We start from the raw sequence: 21,763 nt of genomic DNA, 5'->3' as shown, positions 1-21,763 counted from the left end.
GTCCGAGGGCATGCCCCCTGGAAAAATTTTGCAAGATTACACTCAAATAATGGATTATATGTAGTGCTTTCTGGAAACACTTTTAGGGTAGGCTAATATTTGTATGTACGTACGGTATGAAATTTTTTAGCAGATATACAGCGATTAACTTATTAAAGGTAGCTCTTACACAAACGGGCAAAAACTGGGCAAGGCTTCTCAGCAGGAGGCAACCCTACGTACATTTTTCAAGAATTCTAATGATATAAAGAAAAAACAGTTGCTCTTTCGCTTGCTGTGTTCATTTGTCAGCATACATCGTTTACACTGCCAATCATTTGACAAACTTAATTTTTCAACAAGCACGCAGGCACAGACATAAAATTGGGGTGAACAAAGGCTACAAAACTTGATAAAAAATGTGCTGGCATCATCTTATCTTAGGGATATTTTCATTTCAACATGAAGATTCTCACCACTACTTATTGTAAGTTATATCATATTTACAATATACACTGCGTATTTAATGGTATTTCGTTTTAGACTTGAAATGAAATGTCTAGAATAAATTTAGAATAATTTAGAATCAAACTGGCATGCAATCTGGAAGGGAAGGCTACAACTAATCTGACAACCCTGGTGAGCAACCCATAAATGAATATGGGCAGCCTATATGGGGGCAATGTGATGCCCGCGGACACAATGTGTATGGGCCCCATATGGGCATCTCACATGGGGCCCGTACATCAGCCCATATGGGTCCCCATGTGGGGCCCATATAGGCTTGCTGGCTGGGGCGGGCCGGATGCAAATTGCGAAAAGATATACAACTATTTAGAATCTCCATTGACTTGAATTGAGCACAATAAATAACAAAGTCAGCGGTGGAATAGCAAAGTTGTGATGAAAATCGAAAGGTTGCTGGAAAAGTTATCTCCTGCTGTGATACACTACAGCAGGGTTTCCCAAATTTTTTGGGTCACAGACCACTATTTGTAAATCTGTTTATTTGCGGACCCCTCCAATTCCAATACAAAGGTAAAAATCAATAAAACCGAATTTTGTTTATGTAAAAAACTGACAACATTAATGGGGCGGATGGGATTGTTTCTTATTGTCATGAATTCTCGGAGTTGTTTGTGAAAGGCAAACTCGTAAGTCAGGGTCCACGGAAAGTCTGGTCCTGTATTTTGTCTTCACGTTGGTAAGAGCTGAAAATGCTGTCTCACACATGTAGGTCGTGGCAAAAGGCAATACAATTTTAGTTGCCTTTTGCGATAGCAATAGGCCAATGGCTATTCCTCCACAACACTCAACCAGAAAGAAGCAATAGCTGTTTGATTGAAACTAAGGATTAAAGTTCGATCAGATGATAATTCGGCTAATTCTTTTTCTTCGCATCCTGACAGATCAGTCTTTGTAACAACAAAATGGTTTAAAATCCAATCAAAATTCTCATGTCTCTTAAAAGTACTTCTTGAAATGTGCAGAAAGCAATTTCAAATCTTCTGTAACGTCAGAGAAAATCAACTCTGTATTAATTAAGAACTGCGGCAGTTATCTTTGACAGGGTAGGTACTGTACAGCGTAGGCTATGTGTGACTTTTTAATTTCTTGTCATATCACCACGGACCACCTGTGCAGTCGTCGCGGACCACCAATGGTCCGCGGTCCACAGTTTGGGGCATCGTGCTCTTGAAAAAACATTACACTGATGAAACATTGGTGTTTTAAACAGCAAAGTTTGTGATGTCATAAGAAGAAACAATGGAAAAATCATTAGCAGGTTGCATGTAGCTCAACAGCAACGTCAGACCTTTACAAAAAGTTTGGTAACTTTTTCCTTAACAGTTGTAGTGCAGCTGTTATTTCAGCAGCACGTGGTGGGCCGGATGAAATCAGTTCGCGGGCCGGTTCCGGCCCGCGGGCCGTAGTTTGGTGACCCCTGTTCTCAGGGCCGGTTTTAGGCCGATTTGACCGATTAGATCAAATTGGGCCCCGCACCTTGAAGGGGCCCCGCGCTAGCGGCCCCGCGCTCAATGCTTCAACAATGTAAAACAACATATCGTAAATAAACATCCACATTACCTTTAATTTGTTTTATAGCAAGTAATAAATGTCTATCTTTGTAGTTTGTATGTACTGGTATGTATTTTATGATATATAAACACCCATAAATTTTGCTATGAAGAGTAGGGGCCCCGTCATCACATTTCTAATTGGGCCCCGCAGTTCCTAGCACCGGGCCTGCGCTGTTCTACAAGATCGACTTAATAAAATTATAGTGGCAAGTGGGACAATAATTAAATAGTATTTTGTAATTTGTTGGGTGGATGGATAGGCATTGAGCTGCTACTATCGGCTGCTTCATGGAAAATACTCTTGTTTTCACCAAGGCTAATTGAAACCAATCGTATCTTTTTTTAACAGTTGTCTGCGAGCCAATATGCTTTTGAAGAACAAATTTCTTGTCAATTTCAAAGTATCCTAGCTGATTTACAAAACAATCTTCCTTTAATTCCTGAAACTGAGTGGCTTGTAAGGTTCACGATTCTTTGGAAACAAAACTATATAGAAACAAGCCTCAAGAAACTGTTGTAAAAATAACATTAGTTGACAAACGTAAAAAAGTCTTTATATATCAATTTATGCATAGACTAAGTTAATTTTGTCACAACCAATGTGTTTAGCCCAGGTAGCATGCCAGATTTTGTGTTCTTGCATGAGTGTATTTTTACTTGTGTAAGATCTACTTGTGTTGTCACCGATCATTTGTCGTAAAGTAATCCTCTGGCCCGGGCATAGCGCAACCTCTATTGCTAAATTGACTTTGAAAAAAATAAAAATTGTAATAAAAAAATAAAGAGTCTAAACCAGTGTTTCCCCAAAAAAAATCAAATTTTGGTTAATCAACGTAGAGTAGTTTGATTCACATCTTGCTAGGCAAAGAAGAATGATTCCTTTTGACGGCATAAGCCTGGATCAAGAGTTTTAATGAATATCGCGTTTTTAATTTCTGTAATCATTGACAATTTCTTTAATAAAAATATCATCGGCCAATAAACATATCGAATCAAGTCTGCAGCTCCTCCAGCTTCGAGCCCCCACCGACTATAGTTATTAAATAGGCTGTCACTAGGGTAAAATCAAGCCTGTTTTTAATAAAAATGACCTTACAAGAGCAATTTTAGACTTTGAAAAATCACTTACTAAAATTTATCTCCATTTTGATAAAAATGCGTCTGTATGACCTCATGCACACCCCCCTTCCAAAAAAACTGAAGAGATTTGTCAATAGAAAAGCAAACAATTAAGTTGACGATCTGGCAACACAACTGAGAGCAGATAGCGCCTGTACGACCTTAGAACAAAGGTAGCTCTTATTGTGAGCATGCTGCTGCGTGAAAAATTACTACTTCATGTCTTGTTTTAATGTAGACACAAAGATTGAATTACCGTTTAATCTTCAACCGCCGTGTCAGGGTATGTCCAAATAAGTTTAAATTTGTACAATAAAAAAATGGCAGTAAGTGATAAAGCGAATGTTAGCTTGAAAATAAAAACGCCTATTAAATAAAAAAAAAATGATAAAGCTTTGATAGAGTTCGCTTTGTTGAACCATACACAAACTAAACAAAGCAACTTAGACGGGTCTAGAAAAATGAAATGTCTTCTGACAGATGTCAAACCCACAACAATGCTTGATGTGAACGACTCGGTTACATGTCTTGCAATGCAAGCGAATTTATTTTCACACAAGTCAGTTCAGTCATAAACAGGTAAAAATTCGATTTCGATCAGCTAGCAGCTAGAATGCTAGATCATCTTCAGTTAAGCTGAAACCAAACATCACAAAAAATCAAATGATGAAGGTGCGAAAGAATGAAAAACGTTTCACTCTTGCTACGTCAAAGAATTGATGGAAAAGACTAACACGTAACAACCTAAGGCGAAATAAATGAAAAATGTCACGATAGAGTATGGTATAAAATTGTACCATTATAAGCCTAACCAGGAAACATCAACAATACGCAAAATTCCTGGCGTTGTCACTCCGTTTTACTAATGTATGACTTAATTTCCTTCATAATTTAAATAATATTGTCACTACTGCTCGCAGACTAAATTTATTTGTTTCTTAGCAACCGAAAAACACTATTGTTGATTTCTTTCTAAACTTAACTGCTGCATTCTTAAACTGACCTACTGAAGATTTTACTATGCCTGTTATAAAGTTGTGCTGAAGAGAATTTATTATTCGAAATCGTGATACACAACAAGATAACTTGACATCAATTGGACTAGTCGTACATTTGTCTTGAATTTATAATTATTTGGCAGTGCATCCTATGGATCCGTAATTGGGCCTCTCTCTTGCATCAGCTTGCTGGGCGTGCAGTTGTTCTCTTGCGTTATATTGCCTTTTTCATTATTTTTGCATTTAATACGCAAAATACTGGTTAAATTGACAAAAAGGTAAAGTATGTGCTTTAACCGATAAGGCTCCTGTTTTAGCAAATATAGCGATGAAAAGAATTAACTACATCAAAAGATATCCATGAGGTAACCTGACAACTACCTGCACAAAACAAATTTTTTATAGTGACTAAAATTGCAAGATGTGAAGATAATATTATCCTACATGTCCTGCAACTGTACCTATAAGATAAATTCAAATGATAGAAAGGTAAAAAACAATTTTTACATTATAAGTAATTGAATAGATAAGCAGTCTCCATAAGAGTTGAAAAAAGAGAAGGGGACAAGGTTTTAACAAAAGGTGTAATCATTTTTTGAATATTAATTTTTGCTTTGGTAATTGTTTGCCATTTGTTTTCATGTAGGTCGAGTAAATCGGTGGATGGTTGTTCTGTGAAGGTGACATCGAAGCAATGTTCTAGCTTGGGTCTGGTTTGCAAAATGTCGTTGTGGAATTTGGAGTAGTGTGATAGTAGGGATGCTTTTGTGTTATTAGAGGACTTTGTCCACATTGTTTGGTGACCTGTCCATTATTTTTTAGGAAACATTAATAGTTTGACCAACATATTGCTCTTTAAATAGTTCACATGTAGCAACGTATGTGCCAAAGTTTTCGCAGTGTGAATTTTGATTTAGTGGTACGGTTTTTCCTGATTTGGAGAAGAAATGGTTTGTAATAGAGATCATACTACCGTATTTACGCTGATTGCCGCAAAGAGAGCATTTTCCACAGGGTTGGGGATGATGACTTTATCCTCTTTTGTCAGTTTAACCAATATTTCAATTCAATTTATTTTTCATTGCAGGCGCGATCATGTAGAAAACGATAAGGTAAACACACGAATTTCGCACCAACAAAATCAAAAAATGACAAAACCGAAAGGTTTAAATGCATCGATAAAACATTGTTTGTGAAACACTAAAAATGCACAGCTACCAAACCTAGAAAAAAAAGAGAAAAAAAATAATCTTTTATTCCGTCGGTTGTAATTTGTAAAAATAGGCACTTGGCACAATACGCTACAATAAACACTTGCAAGTATAACGAGGACAATTTAAATTTTACAATGAAGCCCACAAAGAATTTCAAAATATGACAAACTTTCTTAAGTTTTTAACATGAATTGTCTGAGTCTGAAAATTGAAATTGAAGAGTCTGGAATTCCAAAACTTAGTTGTGATGTCATAAAGACTCAGCAAGGTAAAAATTACAGGGAACCGGCTCAGCAGTGTGACCATGCGGATTCAGAACGAAAAGTAAATAAAAATAGGAAAAAAATTAAATATAATAAAATACAGACATACTGCTTCTGTTCAAATAAACTTTGATCAATCATTTCCAGTTTCAATTTCCAAAGGATTTACAAAAGTTACAATTAATGAAATAATTTTTTTGCGATTTAAATTTGTCCATTTAGTGATGTTTGATGTCCAAATCATGCTTGGTTTGCTTTTGTTTCTTTTACCGTTTATCTTCCCTTCTATTAATGATCTTTGTAACGAGTTTTGCTTTATTGTGTGTCCGAAGCACTTCAATTTTCTGCTTTTATAATAATAATGTTAGTTTTTATATAGCGCTGAATCCATCGCAGAATGCGTTGCTCCTCAGCGCTTTACAAAGCAGACAGTGTCAATGCGGCCGTATTGAGTACATTATTACCCGAATCCACTCCATTGCTCAGTGCCAAGCAGGAATTAGATTCAGTACCATTTTTAAAAAGTCTTTGGTATGACCCGATAAGGTATCGAACCCATGTTACATTTTCCTATTTGTGGTACGTAAGCACCAAAAATAGTACTACTGCCAACCTTTCCAAAGTGCTCCAACTGCAAGCAGTGAGCTTTGCGCAATGCATAGCAAGGTGCCTCCAGTAATTTTGCTTGTTCAATTTCATTTTGTGTTTGTTTATAAGACCAATAAAACTCGTTTAAGACAACTAAAAAATCTCAAACTCTAGACAAATGCTGATCGAGGTGTATATCCAGTGCCGGATTAAGGGGGCGGCGGACTGGGCTGAAGCCCAGGGCCCCCACCTCAAAGAAAAAATCTACTAATTTTTTTAGTTGCACAGCTGGAGATTACTGCTTTAATTCGTATCTCAAACAAGCAAGGGCGGCTCACCCATATGTGCTGCGGTGCTGCAGCACCCCTGCCCAGCCCCAGTTATTCAATTTTTCTTCGTTTTTTTAACAAAAAACATATTTATTTGATACTTTCATATTCGAAAATGGTACGGATTACGGGTCAAAGTTATGATAATGCTGCCAATATGAGTGGCAAGTATAACGGTCTTCAAGCTCTTCTGCGCGAGAAATGTAGTGTAGCTCATTATGTCCCTTGCACAGCACATTCACTTAATTTAATCAGTAACCTAAATGTCCTGTAGAAACATGCCGTTCTGCCGCTGAGCTTTTTGAATTGTTGCTAAGCCTTTATTCATGGCTCGTCTCGTCTACTTATCGTTGGCAAGTCCATCCAAAATTCCTAGACGGTTTGCCTGTTTTGAAGACATTATCTGATACAAGATGGTCAGTTAGATATGATGCAGTTCTTCTTCTATCGAGTCTTCTAAAGTTCGTTGATACACCACAGATTGACACATTCTTCCGCAACGGAGTTATACACTGACAGGTCCCACCTACTGCACCGGGTGGCAAGCCGAGGGCAAACAAGAAGGTGATCCGCTGCATAGGCGTAGCCAGGGGGGGCGAAAGGGGCCATGCTTCCCCAAATTTTCAGAATTTGGATTCCGAAGTTGAGCCCTTTGTTGAAAATATAATAAAGTTTGTAGAAATTTATATCGTTTTCCAAGACATCTGGCTATTAACACCCCCAAGGACTTGTTTTAGACACACAGAAAGACACCAATAAATTTTGCAAATTGTAAATCGCGCAAAATTTACGCGATTTACGTTTCTTTGAACTAATTTGTGGAAGCAATTTCAGAATGGCTTACTCTGTTGGGTTTTTGTGTAGTTATTGAGTTTTTGTGTAGCTGAGTTTTTATAGTGTTCTCTAATTTTAGCCGCAGTTTTTGCCCGTTTGTGTGTAAGAGCTATCTTTATTAAGTTAATAGCTGTTTATCTGCTAATAAATTTCATACAAATATTACCCTAAAAATGTTTTCAGAAAGCGCTATAATCCATTATTTGAGTGTAATTTTTCAAAAATTTTCCGGGGGGTTATGCCCCCGGACCCCCTAAAATGGGCGTGCCTTTGGCACGCTCTAACCCCCCTACCACTTTTATTGCTTCAACCCACCAGGATACGCCACTGCACATCAAGTGGCGATGGCTTTAAATCAAACACTTTGTTGTTCTCTTCAATTCATCAAATATTTGGCCCCCCAATTTTTTTTTGTGGCTACGCCACTGGCTACGCTCTTTGGGGCTCGGTGCCACAGATACATGCAACTGGGCCCGTGTCGTAGCCCCACTCCACCATTAATTTTTAGCGAAAAATGTCACTTGATCAGGGCCCCCACTTTCAGCTCAGCCCAGGGCCCCATAAAACCTTAATCCGGCCCTGTGTATATCATATTAGTATGGGTTGCCCACAAACCTTTGAATCACTGTGTGGGTAGCCCATGGTCTGCCCATAAAAAATGTGGGCAGTCCATGGTCTGCCCATAAAAAATGTGGGCAGCCCATGGTCTGCCCATAAAAAATGTGGGTAGCCCATGGTCTGCCCATAAAAAATGTGGGTAGCCCATGATCTGTCCATAAAAAATGTGGGCAGCCCATGTTCCGCCCATAAAAAATGTGGGCAGCCCATGGTTTGCCCATAAACAAAGTGGGCAGCCCATGGTCTGCCCATAAACAAAGTGGGAAGCCCATGGTCTCCCCATAAACAAAATGAGAAGCCCATGGTCTGCCAATAAACAAAGTGGGAAGCCCATCAATATTTCATGCTTAGCCCATGTTCAATAATTTTATGTGGCTAAATTTATTAAAATGCATTTATATGATCACTAGGGCCATTTAAAGTCATTAAAGTCATATTTTTTTCTATGCATCAGTAAGTCGTGAAATCAATTTTAACGCAAAAACCGCATCCCTTTGAGGTATATTAAGAAAGTTATGAAGTCATATAAAGTCATATTTTCCTGGTTAGGTCATAAATCAGCTTTTTAAGTTATATAGTTATATTTTTGAGTTATGAAGTCATACCGTTGTATACTTTAAATAAAAAATACCAATTTAAGCGGTGAAGCAATTAAGCACTAAGAAAGTAAGGCAATTTCTGATGGAACGAAGGCAAACTGTAGGATTAGCCTACATAACACTTACAGTCACAGACCTATATTTTATGAGGTCACACATTGAGGTCAACTTAATACTCAAAATGGAAAGTTGTACGTACACCATCAAAGAGGCCCATGCTGATCTAAATGCCCTTGATTTCGGAAAAGATCCGCTTGAGCTCAAAAATTACATTAAAAAGCGATTGGACAAAAACGATGTGAAACAAATTATGGAGTTACAAAGACAAGACATTTCACCAGCGCTTTATGCAAAACTGCAGAAGTGTCAACCCACATCAGCGTCTGTGGAGCGCTCATTTTCCTTACTAAAGTCATTATTACGTCCAAATCGTAACTTCAAAGACTCTAACATTCCACACTACATGAAACTGTACTACAACAGTGGTTTAAAATAAAAATGGATGTGTATTACTGTTATGTTGCGTATGTTTTACTCTTTAGTTCCGTGAGTGACGTTGTTCGTATGTAAAAATAAACGATTTTCACATAATGTCATATAAAGTCATATTTTCCAAAAAATAAAGTCATATTATTGATTTTTTAAGGTCATATAAAAATGGCCCTAATGATCACGCATTTGAAGATTGGAAGCTTTATACTCCACCTTGTCATTTAGCAACACATTCTGCTAGAAAGCCCATATTGGGCGCATATGGCAAAAACACAAAAACCCACATAAAACCCACATGCCCACATGCCCATTAAAATAGTATATGAGGCCCATATGGGCTTGCTGGCTGGGAGGCTACAGCTATCCAACATCACGCAAGAAGCAACTCGAGCTTTTTAGCTGTTGTTCTATCCTTAAATTTTTTAAGGTATGCTAGCTGTCACTTTGTAAATCATTTTCTTGTTTTACTTTTCATTTATTTTTGCATTACATCATTTCTCGTGCTGTGTGCACTGTGCAGCCTCATTTTGCCTCCCCCTTGCAGCCTTCCGCCCCTAGCGCAAAGCCAGAACTGCCAGGTGGCTGCTACGCCACTGACCCGACGGGACCCAATTTACCTTTTTACACCAGACTAGGATGTTGATTCAATCTTACTATTGCTGGATGTTTTATTTGGGTTACTTCCTATTGCGCCGGAGCTCAGACATGTGCCCAGCTGGCAAAATTGAATGTTTTATAGAAATATCACCGTATTTGCATTGATTTAACTCCAGTAGATGTCAAATTATTGTAAGCATCTACTCCTTATTGCGCCCGCTTGCCGTTATCTCGTCCAGCTGCTGATACAGCATCTGATGATACCGATTCTGACTAGTTCTTTATCAAACAGACTGTGTGTTGCTCGCAGTGTCCCAATTGTGCCGAAATTATGTTAGCTTGTAACGCTTCTAGCAGATGATGGTTGCAACGATTCTAGGTTGTTGATGACTAGACAATCGTTGAATCAGAAAGTAAATTTTTGTATTGCGCCACGTGGGGGCTATTAATTTGTTACTGGTACCTGGTTAAGCAATTAACGTTATTTTATGATAATTCAACATCGCTAGATGTCGAATTAATGTAGCCTAAAACAAACGTAAATTTCTTATTGGGCATTGTTGTTACGCAATATAACCCGCCGGGAAAATTAAATCGATTTGTGCTGACTCGAACGTTGAATCAACCCAAAATTAACTTAGGCTACTTCCCATCCGAAGTTATTTAACGCGCATTACTGTAACAGCGTGCGTATCGCGTTGCTCGCTTTATCGCTACTTTTGGTATTATTACATCACAATAAATCAAACAATGCGGTCGTGATAGACTACTCTAGTATATTTTTCTCTTTTCGTTTTACATGTTTTGGTACAATCTTTTCGTAATAACTGTTCACAGCAACTGCCGAGGCAATTTCAACTTTTGCCGTTTGGCCTCGGCAACGTTTTTGCCGGGAATTTTTGCCCAAGTAAAAATATGCTAACTTCGAAGACTGTTTTACTAAACTTAGTTAGTCTCCATGACCCAATTTATCACGAAACCAGTTTTTAGATTTGGACACGGAGAGCGAAAACTTTGTTGCTTGACTTCGAAAGTCGCAGGGGAAAGAATTGCGTTGTTGATGTTTCCTGGTTAGGCTTATGATGGTAGGCCTACAATTTTACCTATAGGCTGCTCTTTCGTGCTATTTTTCGTTTAATTCGCCTTTGGTTGTTAGTCTTTTCCATCAATTTTCTGACGTAGCTAGAGTGAAACGTTTTTCATTCTTTCGCATCGTCATCATTTGATTTTTTGTGATGTTTGCTTTCAGCTTGACTGAAGATGATCTAGCATTCTAGCTGCTAGCTGATCGAAATCGAATTTTTACCTGTTTATGACTGAACTGACTTGTGTGAAAAGCGGACACAAATTCGACTGTACAACTTTAACGGGTTTAACAGTTTTTATTGCACAAAGAAATATACAACATCATCAGGAATTACTTTAAATCTACAATGTACACAAAATGAGAATAAAATTGAATCAAACATAAAAAATATTATGATCAAAACTTTAACAATACGTTGAACATCATATTTATCTTGTTTCAGGAAACATTTCGACAGCAGCTGCCTTGGAGCTTTTATCGAACATCTCAGACTTGCTTGCCAGAACATCTGTTGATGAAGACACGGCCGTTCAACTTATCTCACTATTTGACGCATTTGCTTCTTCAGATGGTAATAAAATTGTTTTCATACTTACTTTAAGTTTAAAGCAAAAAAATAAAGTCAAAATCTTACCACAAATCAATGTTTTTTCAATAGAGAAAGTTCAATCAGTTCCAGTGCGACTTCTCTTTCTACGTTTTACTTTTCCCATAAAACCGTTGACTGAGTTATCCTTTTTATTGTAACAAAACATCGGGCAGTGGTAACCAACCTACCAAATTAAAGCAAGCAAGAAACAGCAGGTGCACGACTTGCCTCAGCAATTTACCCCACTCCTTTTTGTTTGAAGCTTAGCAAACAAATACATTATGTCAAAGGCTGTGAAGAACAAGCCTTGTTTTGTAACGTGTAAGCATCGACTTTTGTTGCAATGTTTATTTTCTTTCTGTTTTTCTCTGGAAATGGCTGCGCTATTATAGGCTACTGGTAAAAACCATGTAGGTGGAAGCAGGCTGTCCAGTGACTGTCCAGTGTCCACTGAGTCGCACTAGTGGAGCTGATGTGGTTAGTTCGTTGGTCAATGAAATTTACCTGTGACCAGATTCTTCCTTCTTAACCATGTTTCACTTTTCTTTTGATGCTTTATTGTTGAACTACGGCCTACCTACGGATATGACTCAATCTAGCAAAACATTCATTTCCTGGTTTTAAAATCTGACAGTATCGTCTGGATGGATAACCTCTTCATCGGTGCACGAACTTACTGCGCGGTTAAACCCTCTGTCTGAAGCAAAATTTTTGTGGTAAATTCGATCGACTACATAATAATTTCCAAGAAGGTTTCAATTCGTATATGAAACTTCAGTCCGCCCCTATAGCTCAGTTGGTTAGCGCATGGCTTCTGGAAGGAAGAAGATTCAAGGTCAAGCTGCGCTGGTTCGATTTTCGGGGTGTGCGCTTGAGCTACGCACGTTAAGGATTGCTCTCCTTTCAGCAGCATCTAATAGATGGAATAATTCCCCGGCAACAAGACTTCAACCACAGACATATACAACCAAGCAACCACACGGCATTTAACATAATCCATTAAAATTGAACATAAACTATAAGCTACAAACGTTTTCGGCCATAAACACGTTAGCCCTTATCAAGTAACAAAAAAAAAATAATAATAACTGCTTATCATATCTACACTGAAAATGAATAACTGATCTAAACACTGAATTGAAAAAACGAAATGCAAAATGAAACGGCAGAACATAGGAGAAAGGCACATCACATGGCGTTTAAATTACACGAGGCAAAGACGCATCATCTGACGTATCAAGAAAAGACGTTGAGTAAATAAGAAGCACCTGAGGCAAACAACTGTGTATTGAGGCGAGGATTGCATGATTTTATTAGCAAACCCTCGTGGATTTTAGTGTCGAATTCGGTGGAACATTTACGCACAATTCTAAAGGACTCCAAGGATGGTTTGTTATTTGAACATGTTTGACAATCGAATATGTAATCTTTAATGGCACTTTGCTTTTGCAATTTGAACATGGCAATTTAAACAAGCAAAGTGCCATTAAAGATCACATATTCAATTTCGTGACCAGGTCTGCGTCAGTGGTTCAAAGCCTGTACAAGTATGCGAAACTGCCAGGATTAACCTCTGCAAGAAGCTTTTCCAGTCCGAGGATAAAGATTCAATCAATCAAACGCAATAGAGTGCAAAAAATTGGTTCCAACCAAACTTTATATTCAGAGGCATGTTCATTGTTCAAGTTTCAAACTAAACTCTTTGAAGCTTTGCGCATCAATTGTCAATATCTCACACTGAGCAACCTTATTCTTGTAGCTTTTATTGTTAGTTTTCAGAATATTTCTTTCCCACATTTTTGCTTGTTTGCTGTTGAATTGTTGGGTTGTGTAGCGATATCTAACCTCAAAATTCCATCTTGCTGAATATTTAGATTTTCAAGTGGAAAATTTTGTTTTATTATTACATCAACTGTTCTATGTAATTAAATCTTGTTAAATAAATGTAATTTTGTTCTGTATAAATGTTGTTATTATCATTATTATTTCTTACATGCTAATTCTCGCCTATAATTGTTTTTTCAATCACTTTCTTTGACCAGTAAATACGTCATTGCAGCAGAGTTTGTTCCTGAAGTTTTGTTAGAAATAACAAAGCTAGTGGATCACCTTCTTCTCACAATGAAACTGAAATCTGGAGTCTTCCAGCAGAAAAGAAACCGACTGACTGTTGCTGCCGTCCGTGCAAACGAAACTTCATCAAGTAAGTCCATTGCTTTCACATTATATTGCAACTGCATTAGAACAGAGAATTTTGACTTTAGCTGATGAAGAATTCAAAGCCACCACAACACAAACGTTGACTGATTTATCGACCTAACTCTCTTTTTAGTTAAAAAAAATGTAAAATCGAGTTGCTCCTACAAGTGCAAATAGGCATTTTTTGCACTGACGCTGATCAAGATCAAACCCCTATTTGTGCACAAAACCAGGCACATTTTCACATTGCAGTAGCCTGTAAGTAAATGAAGTTACTGGACATTGATTATACTTTAAGTAACATCTAACGTGAATCATTTTTTAAATGTGACAAAAGCACGTTTTTGAAGACCAGACATATCCACAACAGTGCTGTATTCGTAAAAAAACCACAGGGTATACTGTCGAATTTGCCAAAATGATAAATAATACACAATTTTCAAAATACTAATCTTTATTCTACTAAAACATGAATTATCAAAATTGGACGAGAGGTACAAAATTGTTTTTGTACCTCGGAACGGAATTAAGTTCATGGTATACCCAGGGCCGGATAAAGGGTACTGTAGGCCTAAGGCTGTTCACTAGAGAAAGGGCCTACTTTTGCAAACCAAGCTACCGTACAAAAAGTAATAAAAATACATAGTCTACATGAAAAATTGAAATTATTTACTGCAAAATAACATAAACATAACATAAAAATGGCTAGTGATGGCGCATAATTGATTTTGGAAACAAATGCAATTATTTTTGTCAAATTTGAAGCAGATGAAAAAGATTTTGGAAAGAAAGAAATGGATAGTAGGTACCTATGGTAATACTTTACCTAATGACACTTTAAACCAGGGGTTTTCAACTTTTTTCCACCGCGACCCCCACAGAGCAATCAATCTAGTCTCGCGCCCAACCTCCATAAAAGTATTCAACAAAAGCATATTTAATGCAAAATTTAACCAAATTTGATTCATGCCGACATCCAGTTATGTTTAGTTTTGCTGTTCCAACGTAAACTTCCGAAACGAAAAACGTTTTTTTGCGATGTTATCACGGCTTTTATTAAATTTTCTCCGATTGTTATTTCCGTTTTCTATCAAGCTTAGCTAGATAATAGGAGAAAAAATAATGAGAATAATCTACGTTTTCGCACTTTCACCGGTTGAATTTATTGCAATCTTTTATGGATTTATTTAAATCAATTCAGTGAGATGGTTGGTGCTGCATATTTTTAACTATTAATTTTTTTAACTATAGCATTGTTACTGGTTAACTTTAGTCTGCACAAAACAACGTAGGCTACAAGACCTTGGTGAAAAATATCGAATGCTTTCCTATGGTTAAAGCCTTTGCAACGCCTGAAAGCACGATATAATAACCTCAAGTAGAGGAATGAGCAATTGCGAAAAAAACACAGTTTTTAATCTTTTCTGGCAAAAAAAATTGAAAACTATAGCCTACACTGGAATTTCAAGGGCCTCGCGAACCTCTGAAAAATGGCTCGCGACCCCCAGGTTGAAAAGCCCTGCTTTAAACTCAATTTCGGTAAAAGTGGCGCCTACGTGGTTTTGGAAGTAAGCTCTTCATATGTATTGACTCAACTCAGTCATTTAAGCAAAAACTGTACTGTAGCCTACTGGATCTGCATCGCTATCAGCCTTACAAAAATTGAGGGCCGAATTTTTCCAGGGCCTAAGGCTACAGCCTTATTAGCCTAATGGTTACTCCGGCCCTGGGTACACCCGTGTACCATTGGTCCTCAAATGGTTAAGTAGTTAGTTAGTAGCTTTTAAGAATCAGTAAGGTTAGTGCACTCTCTTTGGAAAACCAGAGGGTATACTATTATAGTTGCTCGAAAAAAGCTCGAAAAAAGCAAATTTGAGTATACTGCCGTACACCGCCGTATACCCTCGAATACAGCACAAGACATATCCTTAGCTAAACTTAACGATTTTAGGCTGAAAAGAAAAATAAAAAATAGTGTAGATTCAGTGGTTTTCAACCAGGGTTCCGCGGAACCCCAAGGTTCTGCCAGTAAGTCTAGGGGTTCCGTAAGTTTACATTCAAATCCGAGAGTCTATTTTATTATTATATGCATACAGTTTGGCTTTGGGTGAAATAATAAAAGTGCAGATTGGCTTTTATTATTTCACCCAAAGCATTTCACTCAGTGGGTGCACATCACAGCCAGTCAGCATTAGCTTACATGTTGGCAGCAGAGTTGCCAGTTCAGTTTTTTTTTTTTGCGGAATTGGGCTAGTTTTGTTTTGTGGTCGAGGAAAATTTTACAAGCAAAAAAGAACTGTACGATAAACTTTTTTATTATTTTGCCATTAAACCAAGGAGATTGGAATTTATGTTTAAATAAAACCAAAATTAACTTGTAGAGCTGTAGTGTATTATTTTATTGCATGTTGTATTTATTTCTATATTCTTAATTATCATGCGCATATAAATTTGTAGCATGGAGTATCTTCTTTTTTTATGTCATATCACTCATAACTTAACATAAACCCGTATAATGATCAAAACCTAGAGCCACTACTGAATGGGACTGACAACTTGTAGATTTGTTCTTGCAAGAAAATCCTACCACTTTCATTACTGGTATTGTCGACCTGTTTAAGTTTATGACAGTGATGAAACGATGCTAATCGCAATGACTATAAAACTCCTTTCGTAATATTCCAGATCTTGTTTTTTCCATTGCTTCCGGTCTCAATGGTTTATCTTCTCCATCGATCACTCTTCCATCCCACCAGCCGTTCTCCACAGACAATCAAGTATATGTTCAATTTATCACAGTTTTTTTGTGGCCTTGTTAATGAATTGGTTAAGAACTGGCTCTATGAAAAGTTTTCACTGCTCATCAAAAACCATCTGCATAGTCCTGTTTGACTCTATAAACCAGCAGCTGTGTCGCATATCCAATATATCTTTCATGGAACAACCTGCGAACATGACGTTTCAGCAAGGAATGCAGCACGCTTACACAACGTCGCGAATAACTAACTAAACGTGATGTGACTAAGACGCAGAGATGAGAGCGATCTTGAAATCGACTGCTGCGCACCGATGCAAGGTGATGAACTGTTTTATTTTGGTCAACAGCGCACGAGTACAAAATAATTGACACGGCGATAAGAACACAATAGCCTAAGCATTGCCAGGTCAGAGACTTTAAAGAACCGGCCTGCCACGCCCCGCGGAAGCGGGGAGCGGAGTGATTATGGGGTGACGATGCACCCGGAAGGGAAGTCTACCAGCTTAGGTCACGGGGGCCAGGCAAGGGAGTCTAGGTACGTGTGAAAGGAAAGTGTGGATCGTTTTTGTTTTTTTTATTACACATAACCACATTAACACATAACACATTAACACATAACACATACACATAAGCAAGCACATTTCGGATTCGTAACCAAGCCAAATTTCAAACTTATAACTTTATTTCGGATTCGACCACGTTTTTACGTTTTGTTACTTCAAGTTATGTTTTAGCAAGGGTTGTTTTTTGATATGATGTTCAAAAATAAAAACAAACTGACAGTGTTTCTTTTTAAAAAAGGTAAAGATTGTTGGCTCAACTACACCGATTACGTATACATACTTTAACACAGCTTGGGATTATAGAGCCCCCCCTCAAATAAAATGCTAGGAATGCACCCCTGATCGTGCTGTCTATATATCTCTACCTGCGTTTCTTGCATTTCTTGTAAACACAGTTTTGGTGGCACACATGTCGTCGTTTCATGGTGGGCAGTTTTGTAGCCAGCAAGGTTCGGATTTTTATGGTTTTTGAAGGGCGTTTCGGAGGGTTCGTGAGAGTCGAAAGAGGCGGATTGGCAAATCCATGTCTTTGAAGACTTTCTTTACTTTACGGTCCGATTCGTCGCTCATAAAAGGAAGTTCAAAATGTATTGGGTTATATGGTGTCTGGGGAGTTGTCTGTTTTGCTGGTGTCGTCATCGTTTGGGTGGTTGCTTTAGAAAGTCCTTGGAGTATCCGTTGTCCTCAATTGCCTTCTCGAATTCCGTCAGGTGTGGTGTTACTCTGTTAGTCTATTAGGTAAGGAACATCTATCCTTTCTTCTCTGTATTTCGTTTAGGAGTATGGTCTTCTTGGTACTTGTGGGTAGGGCCGAGTCGAAGTGTGGGAGTAGTTTTGAGTAAATAAAATTACTTTTGAGTCATTCTAGAAGGGGGTGCTCGAACTGGTTTGTGATTTTAAAGTAGTGCCAACAAGGAAAAAGGTTAAGAACCACTTGCGTAACTAAAGGTTACTATCGGTCAGCAATTGTCGAAACACCACAACAGAATGACGCGATATGTCACGATTCTTTCTATCTACCAGGAAAGAGACCTGGAAAGGATTAATGACGTAGTTTAATGGGATATCACCGAAAAGCAGTCAATTAAATGTCGAATAGTTCTACCAGTGAAATGATATATGAAAAGACTTGAAGGACTCCAACGAACAGCTCAACAATTCCAGCAAATAATCAAACTAGCAAGAAACAGCAATAAATTCCAACGCTTATAATTCTTAATCGACTTCGTGATTCACTCACAGCTTCTTGTATGATTCTATAATCTCGATCACAATTTATAATAGCATCAACTCTCATCTACACGTACTCAATAGCTTCAACTTCAATCAACAATCGTCTCATTATACTCTATACTTCTAACTACAACAACTATCTACAACAATTACGCAAATTACGCCAATTATTTATAGCAGGTTTGATGGTCTAGTTCTAGTAGGCTACAGCGTGGTCCAACTTCTTTTCATCGCGGGCCAAAAACTTTATTTTTTTTATCTTGCGGGCCAATGTTTTTAAATAGCGATTCATAGGCTTATTGCTGGCCAGTTATACATAGCCTATGGCACATAGCTACTACTCTCTAAACCAGGGGTTCTTAACCTTTTTGTCTCGTTTACCCCTTGCCGAATGAAAAAAGTAAAGTTTACCCCCACCGTTTTGGTGGCCCCTTGTGATGTCATCGTGTCCAGTCAACCATGCGAAGAAATGCAAAACATCCTTTTTTGTCTGGATTTACCTTGGCAAATATCTGAAACAAACTGTTTATTTGCCGAAGACACGATTGTTCTTGATGGGGTCCTGTGAAAAATAATGTCTACTCAAATGTCCTAAATAACTATGATAAAAGCACACGAGAATGTTTAAGTTTTTTTCTTTTATTAATAACTGACACGCAATTTCAACAGTCAATCAGTGGGACTTTTGTGCTTGCTTTCCACGAACAATTTTGGAGATTCTAGGAACAGTCGTTGAAAGAGCTACCGTACTCGTATGTCGTATTTGGGAGCTAAGCGAGATCGATGTTTTGATTTAATAGTCAACAATGAAGAGAACCCTGCTTCACACAAATAAGTAGTTGGAAAAGGTATAATAACTTCAAATGCACGCTTAGTCAGCGTAGGAAACTCTTCGACTAATCCACACCAAAACTTGGAGAAGTCACCATTGCACGATAAGAATTTGGAACAAAGCGTTGTTGAACATTGAAGATCAATCAATTCATCTTTGCAAAGATCATCGTCAGCAATACTTTCTAACTTGGCTTCGAAGGGATGAGTTATCCAAAGAGCAGTAGCCTACTGTTAAAACTTTCACCTTCGAAATTATCGTCAAAGTTCTTTTTGAAGGCGGCAAGGTGCTGGCATATTTCGACTTTGAGGTCAGAAATCTCGTTGCGACTTCTGATATTCCAATCATCAAATGTTGGAAAATTTGGGCAAATTCCTTTTTGAACTGTTCTACTCCACAGATCTAATTTTGCCTGAAAGCCCTGAATTTTATCATGTAGGCTACATCTATAATGTTAACACTTTTTCCTTGCATTTGCATATTGAGCTGGTTAAAACTTGAAAAAATGTCTGTCAAGTAAGCCAATGCACCAATAAATTTGTTGTCGCCAAAGTGCTTACTCAACGGGGATTTGCGATCTCGAAGAAAAATCTCGATTTCACCATGTAGTTCGAAAACTCGAGACAAAACAAGACCCCTAGAGAGCAACCGAACGTCGGTGTGATAAAGGAGAACAGAGTGTTTTGATTCCATGTGATCACAAACCACTTTGAAAAGACGATGATTAAGAGCACGTGCCCTGATATAATTCGCACGTTCAACCACATGCTTCAATACTGCTTTCAAATATTCTGGAAGGGTTTTACTTGCCAGTGCATGTCGATAAAGGGCACAGTGAGTAGAAATGATGTTCGGTGAGTGTTTTGTTTTTGCACCAGAGTTGTAAAGCCAGACTTAGCACCAAAGTGAACCCACATGATTTCAGGATATATTATTTTGTTGAAAGAAATTATCCATTTTTTCCAGAACATTAACCGCTTTGGTAGTCGTCTCTCAACTTTCACACATCAAGAATTTCTCGAAAATGACAGAAATTTACATTAAGCATAAATTTGAATGAAAATCGAGTGGTCACTCCCAGTTTTTTAATAACTGAAAAAATGAAGTTTGCTTTAATTTATGATTCAGTAAATTTACCCCCTGGGTAGGTGAAATTTACCCCCAGGGGGTAAATTTACCCCCGGTTAAGAACCCCTGCTCTAAACCTATACAGCTTGTTTCACCCTAAAAGGGGAATCATCTTTAACAGCAAGTGCGGTGGCTGGAGTCGAGCCTGCATGTTCGACTCCAGCCACCCGCACTTGCTGTTGTTTCTCTGGGCAAGAAACTTTACGATAATTGCCTCTACCTAGTGATCGATTTCAAGTAATGGGTAGTACCAAATTTAAGTCATAAGTAGAGTAGACAACCGGAAACAGACATTGCCGTCGGCTGCAGCGTGGGTCAGGTATATGTCGGAAGGCGTACACCGATGCATAGCGCTCAAGTCCGCTTTCCCGCAATGCAGGATAAAGATAAACAAACAAACAAAATCTTTAACTTTATCAACTTTACATTTTAATTTTAGACAATAGCATTGATATTCACGAGAATCGTGGTTGTGGCCATGCGAACGCAAGCCTAAAGAGCCTCGTTTCCAATTTGATTTCGATTTTTGGTTTCAATATTGTTCATGGCCGAAAACGTACATTCGCAAATGTATGTAGCCTACTAATTGTACTTCCAAACCTACAGGTTCAGAACAGCATCTTTTTAAAGGGGAAATTTCTTCTTTGACACTAACTTCCAAAAGCTTGTAGGATATTCCTGTTTTTTACAGCAAAAACGGATCGTTCTTAAGTTCACATAATTAGAGTTGAAGCTCTGGGTGGGGCTGTGCACTAACTCTCACGCCCATGGGAAAAACTTATGAACAAAGTGGTATTGTTATGCACCACAAAGGATCATTCACAAAGTCTTTTGTCAATTACAATACCAAAAAAACAAAAATTGAAGTGATATTAGATTAAATATCAGTTCGAGGGTCAAAAAAACGGAGCTCGCTGGCCAAGTTCGGCCCGCGGGCCTGTGGTTGGACCACGCTGGTCTAGTAACTTCGAGAAGGTACTATAATGTTACATCATAAGAACTCATTGTTCTGTCAAGTTTTACTTCTGGTAAACATCTTTGTGACATCATAAAACCTTACACCTGGTAAATCCTGAGAAGCAAAAGAATATTCCAGGCTTGTACGTACACAGAATGTTCCAGAAAACGTCACAGTCGTCACATAATAAAGATTTCGCAATCAGAGGTCACTACAGGACAGTAACCGATAATAACATATCGCACAAGAATTTTGCAATATTATTAAAATATTACGCTCGGGCAAGACAAAATGTAGCCTGTCGTTAGGCTTCGCATATTGATTGTGACACAATGAAATAGTTCACCCATTCTAGAACAAAAATGTAGCCTGCCGCCCGAGCAACGCATATTGATGGTGAACTGTGTATTAAAACATGTTATTACAAACGTTCAACTCCTTTTTAAACTAGTTAACCTATATACAATGGGTATTTCCACAATGCAGTATTTGGAATCACTTTTTTATAAGATGAGAATCAATTTTCCAAATCCGTACAACATAAATTACTCCTTTAGCTAAAAGGTAACCAGACAATATCAATTTCTTGTCCAAATATTAGGAAAGTACAAACTGTACAAACTGACTCCCGGCTTCAGCTGGTTGTTGAAAGACACCGCTCCCCTCTACTCAGGGTGTAATAAATTGAGTGGGCTTAGTTGCTAA

General features: G+C 38.0%; 1 protein-coding gene across 1 annotated transcript in view; it reads left to right on the top strand.

Moving 5' to 3' along the window:
* The window catches only part of LOC145785880 (uncharacterized), an 89,406-nt gene that overhangs the window by 37,923 nt on the left and 29,720 nt on the right, over window positions 1-21,763 (top strand). The window contains exons 8-10 of the mRNA XM_082597583.1: window positions 11,241-11,369; window positions 13,447-13,590; window positions 16,272-16,363. Coding sequence (XP_082453709.1) covers window positions 11,241-11,369; window positions 13,447-13,590; window positions 16,272-16,363 — 365 coding nt within the window. The remainder of the gene's footprint in view (window positions 1-11,240; window positions 11,370-13,446; window positions 13,591-16,271; window positions 16,364-21,763) is intronic.

This window comes from Aplidium turbinatum, chromosome 16 (assembly GCF_918807975.1).
Source record: "Aplidium turbinatum chromosome 16, kaAplTurb1.1, whole genome shotgun sequence".
Classification (NCBI taxonomy): domain Eukaryota; kingdom Metazoa; phylum Chordata; class Ascidiacea; order Aplousobranchia; family Polyclinidae; genus Aplidium; species Aplidium turbinatum.
Note: the sequence above shows the minus strand (reverse complement) of the source record. Positions and strands in the feature narration are given on the sequence as shown.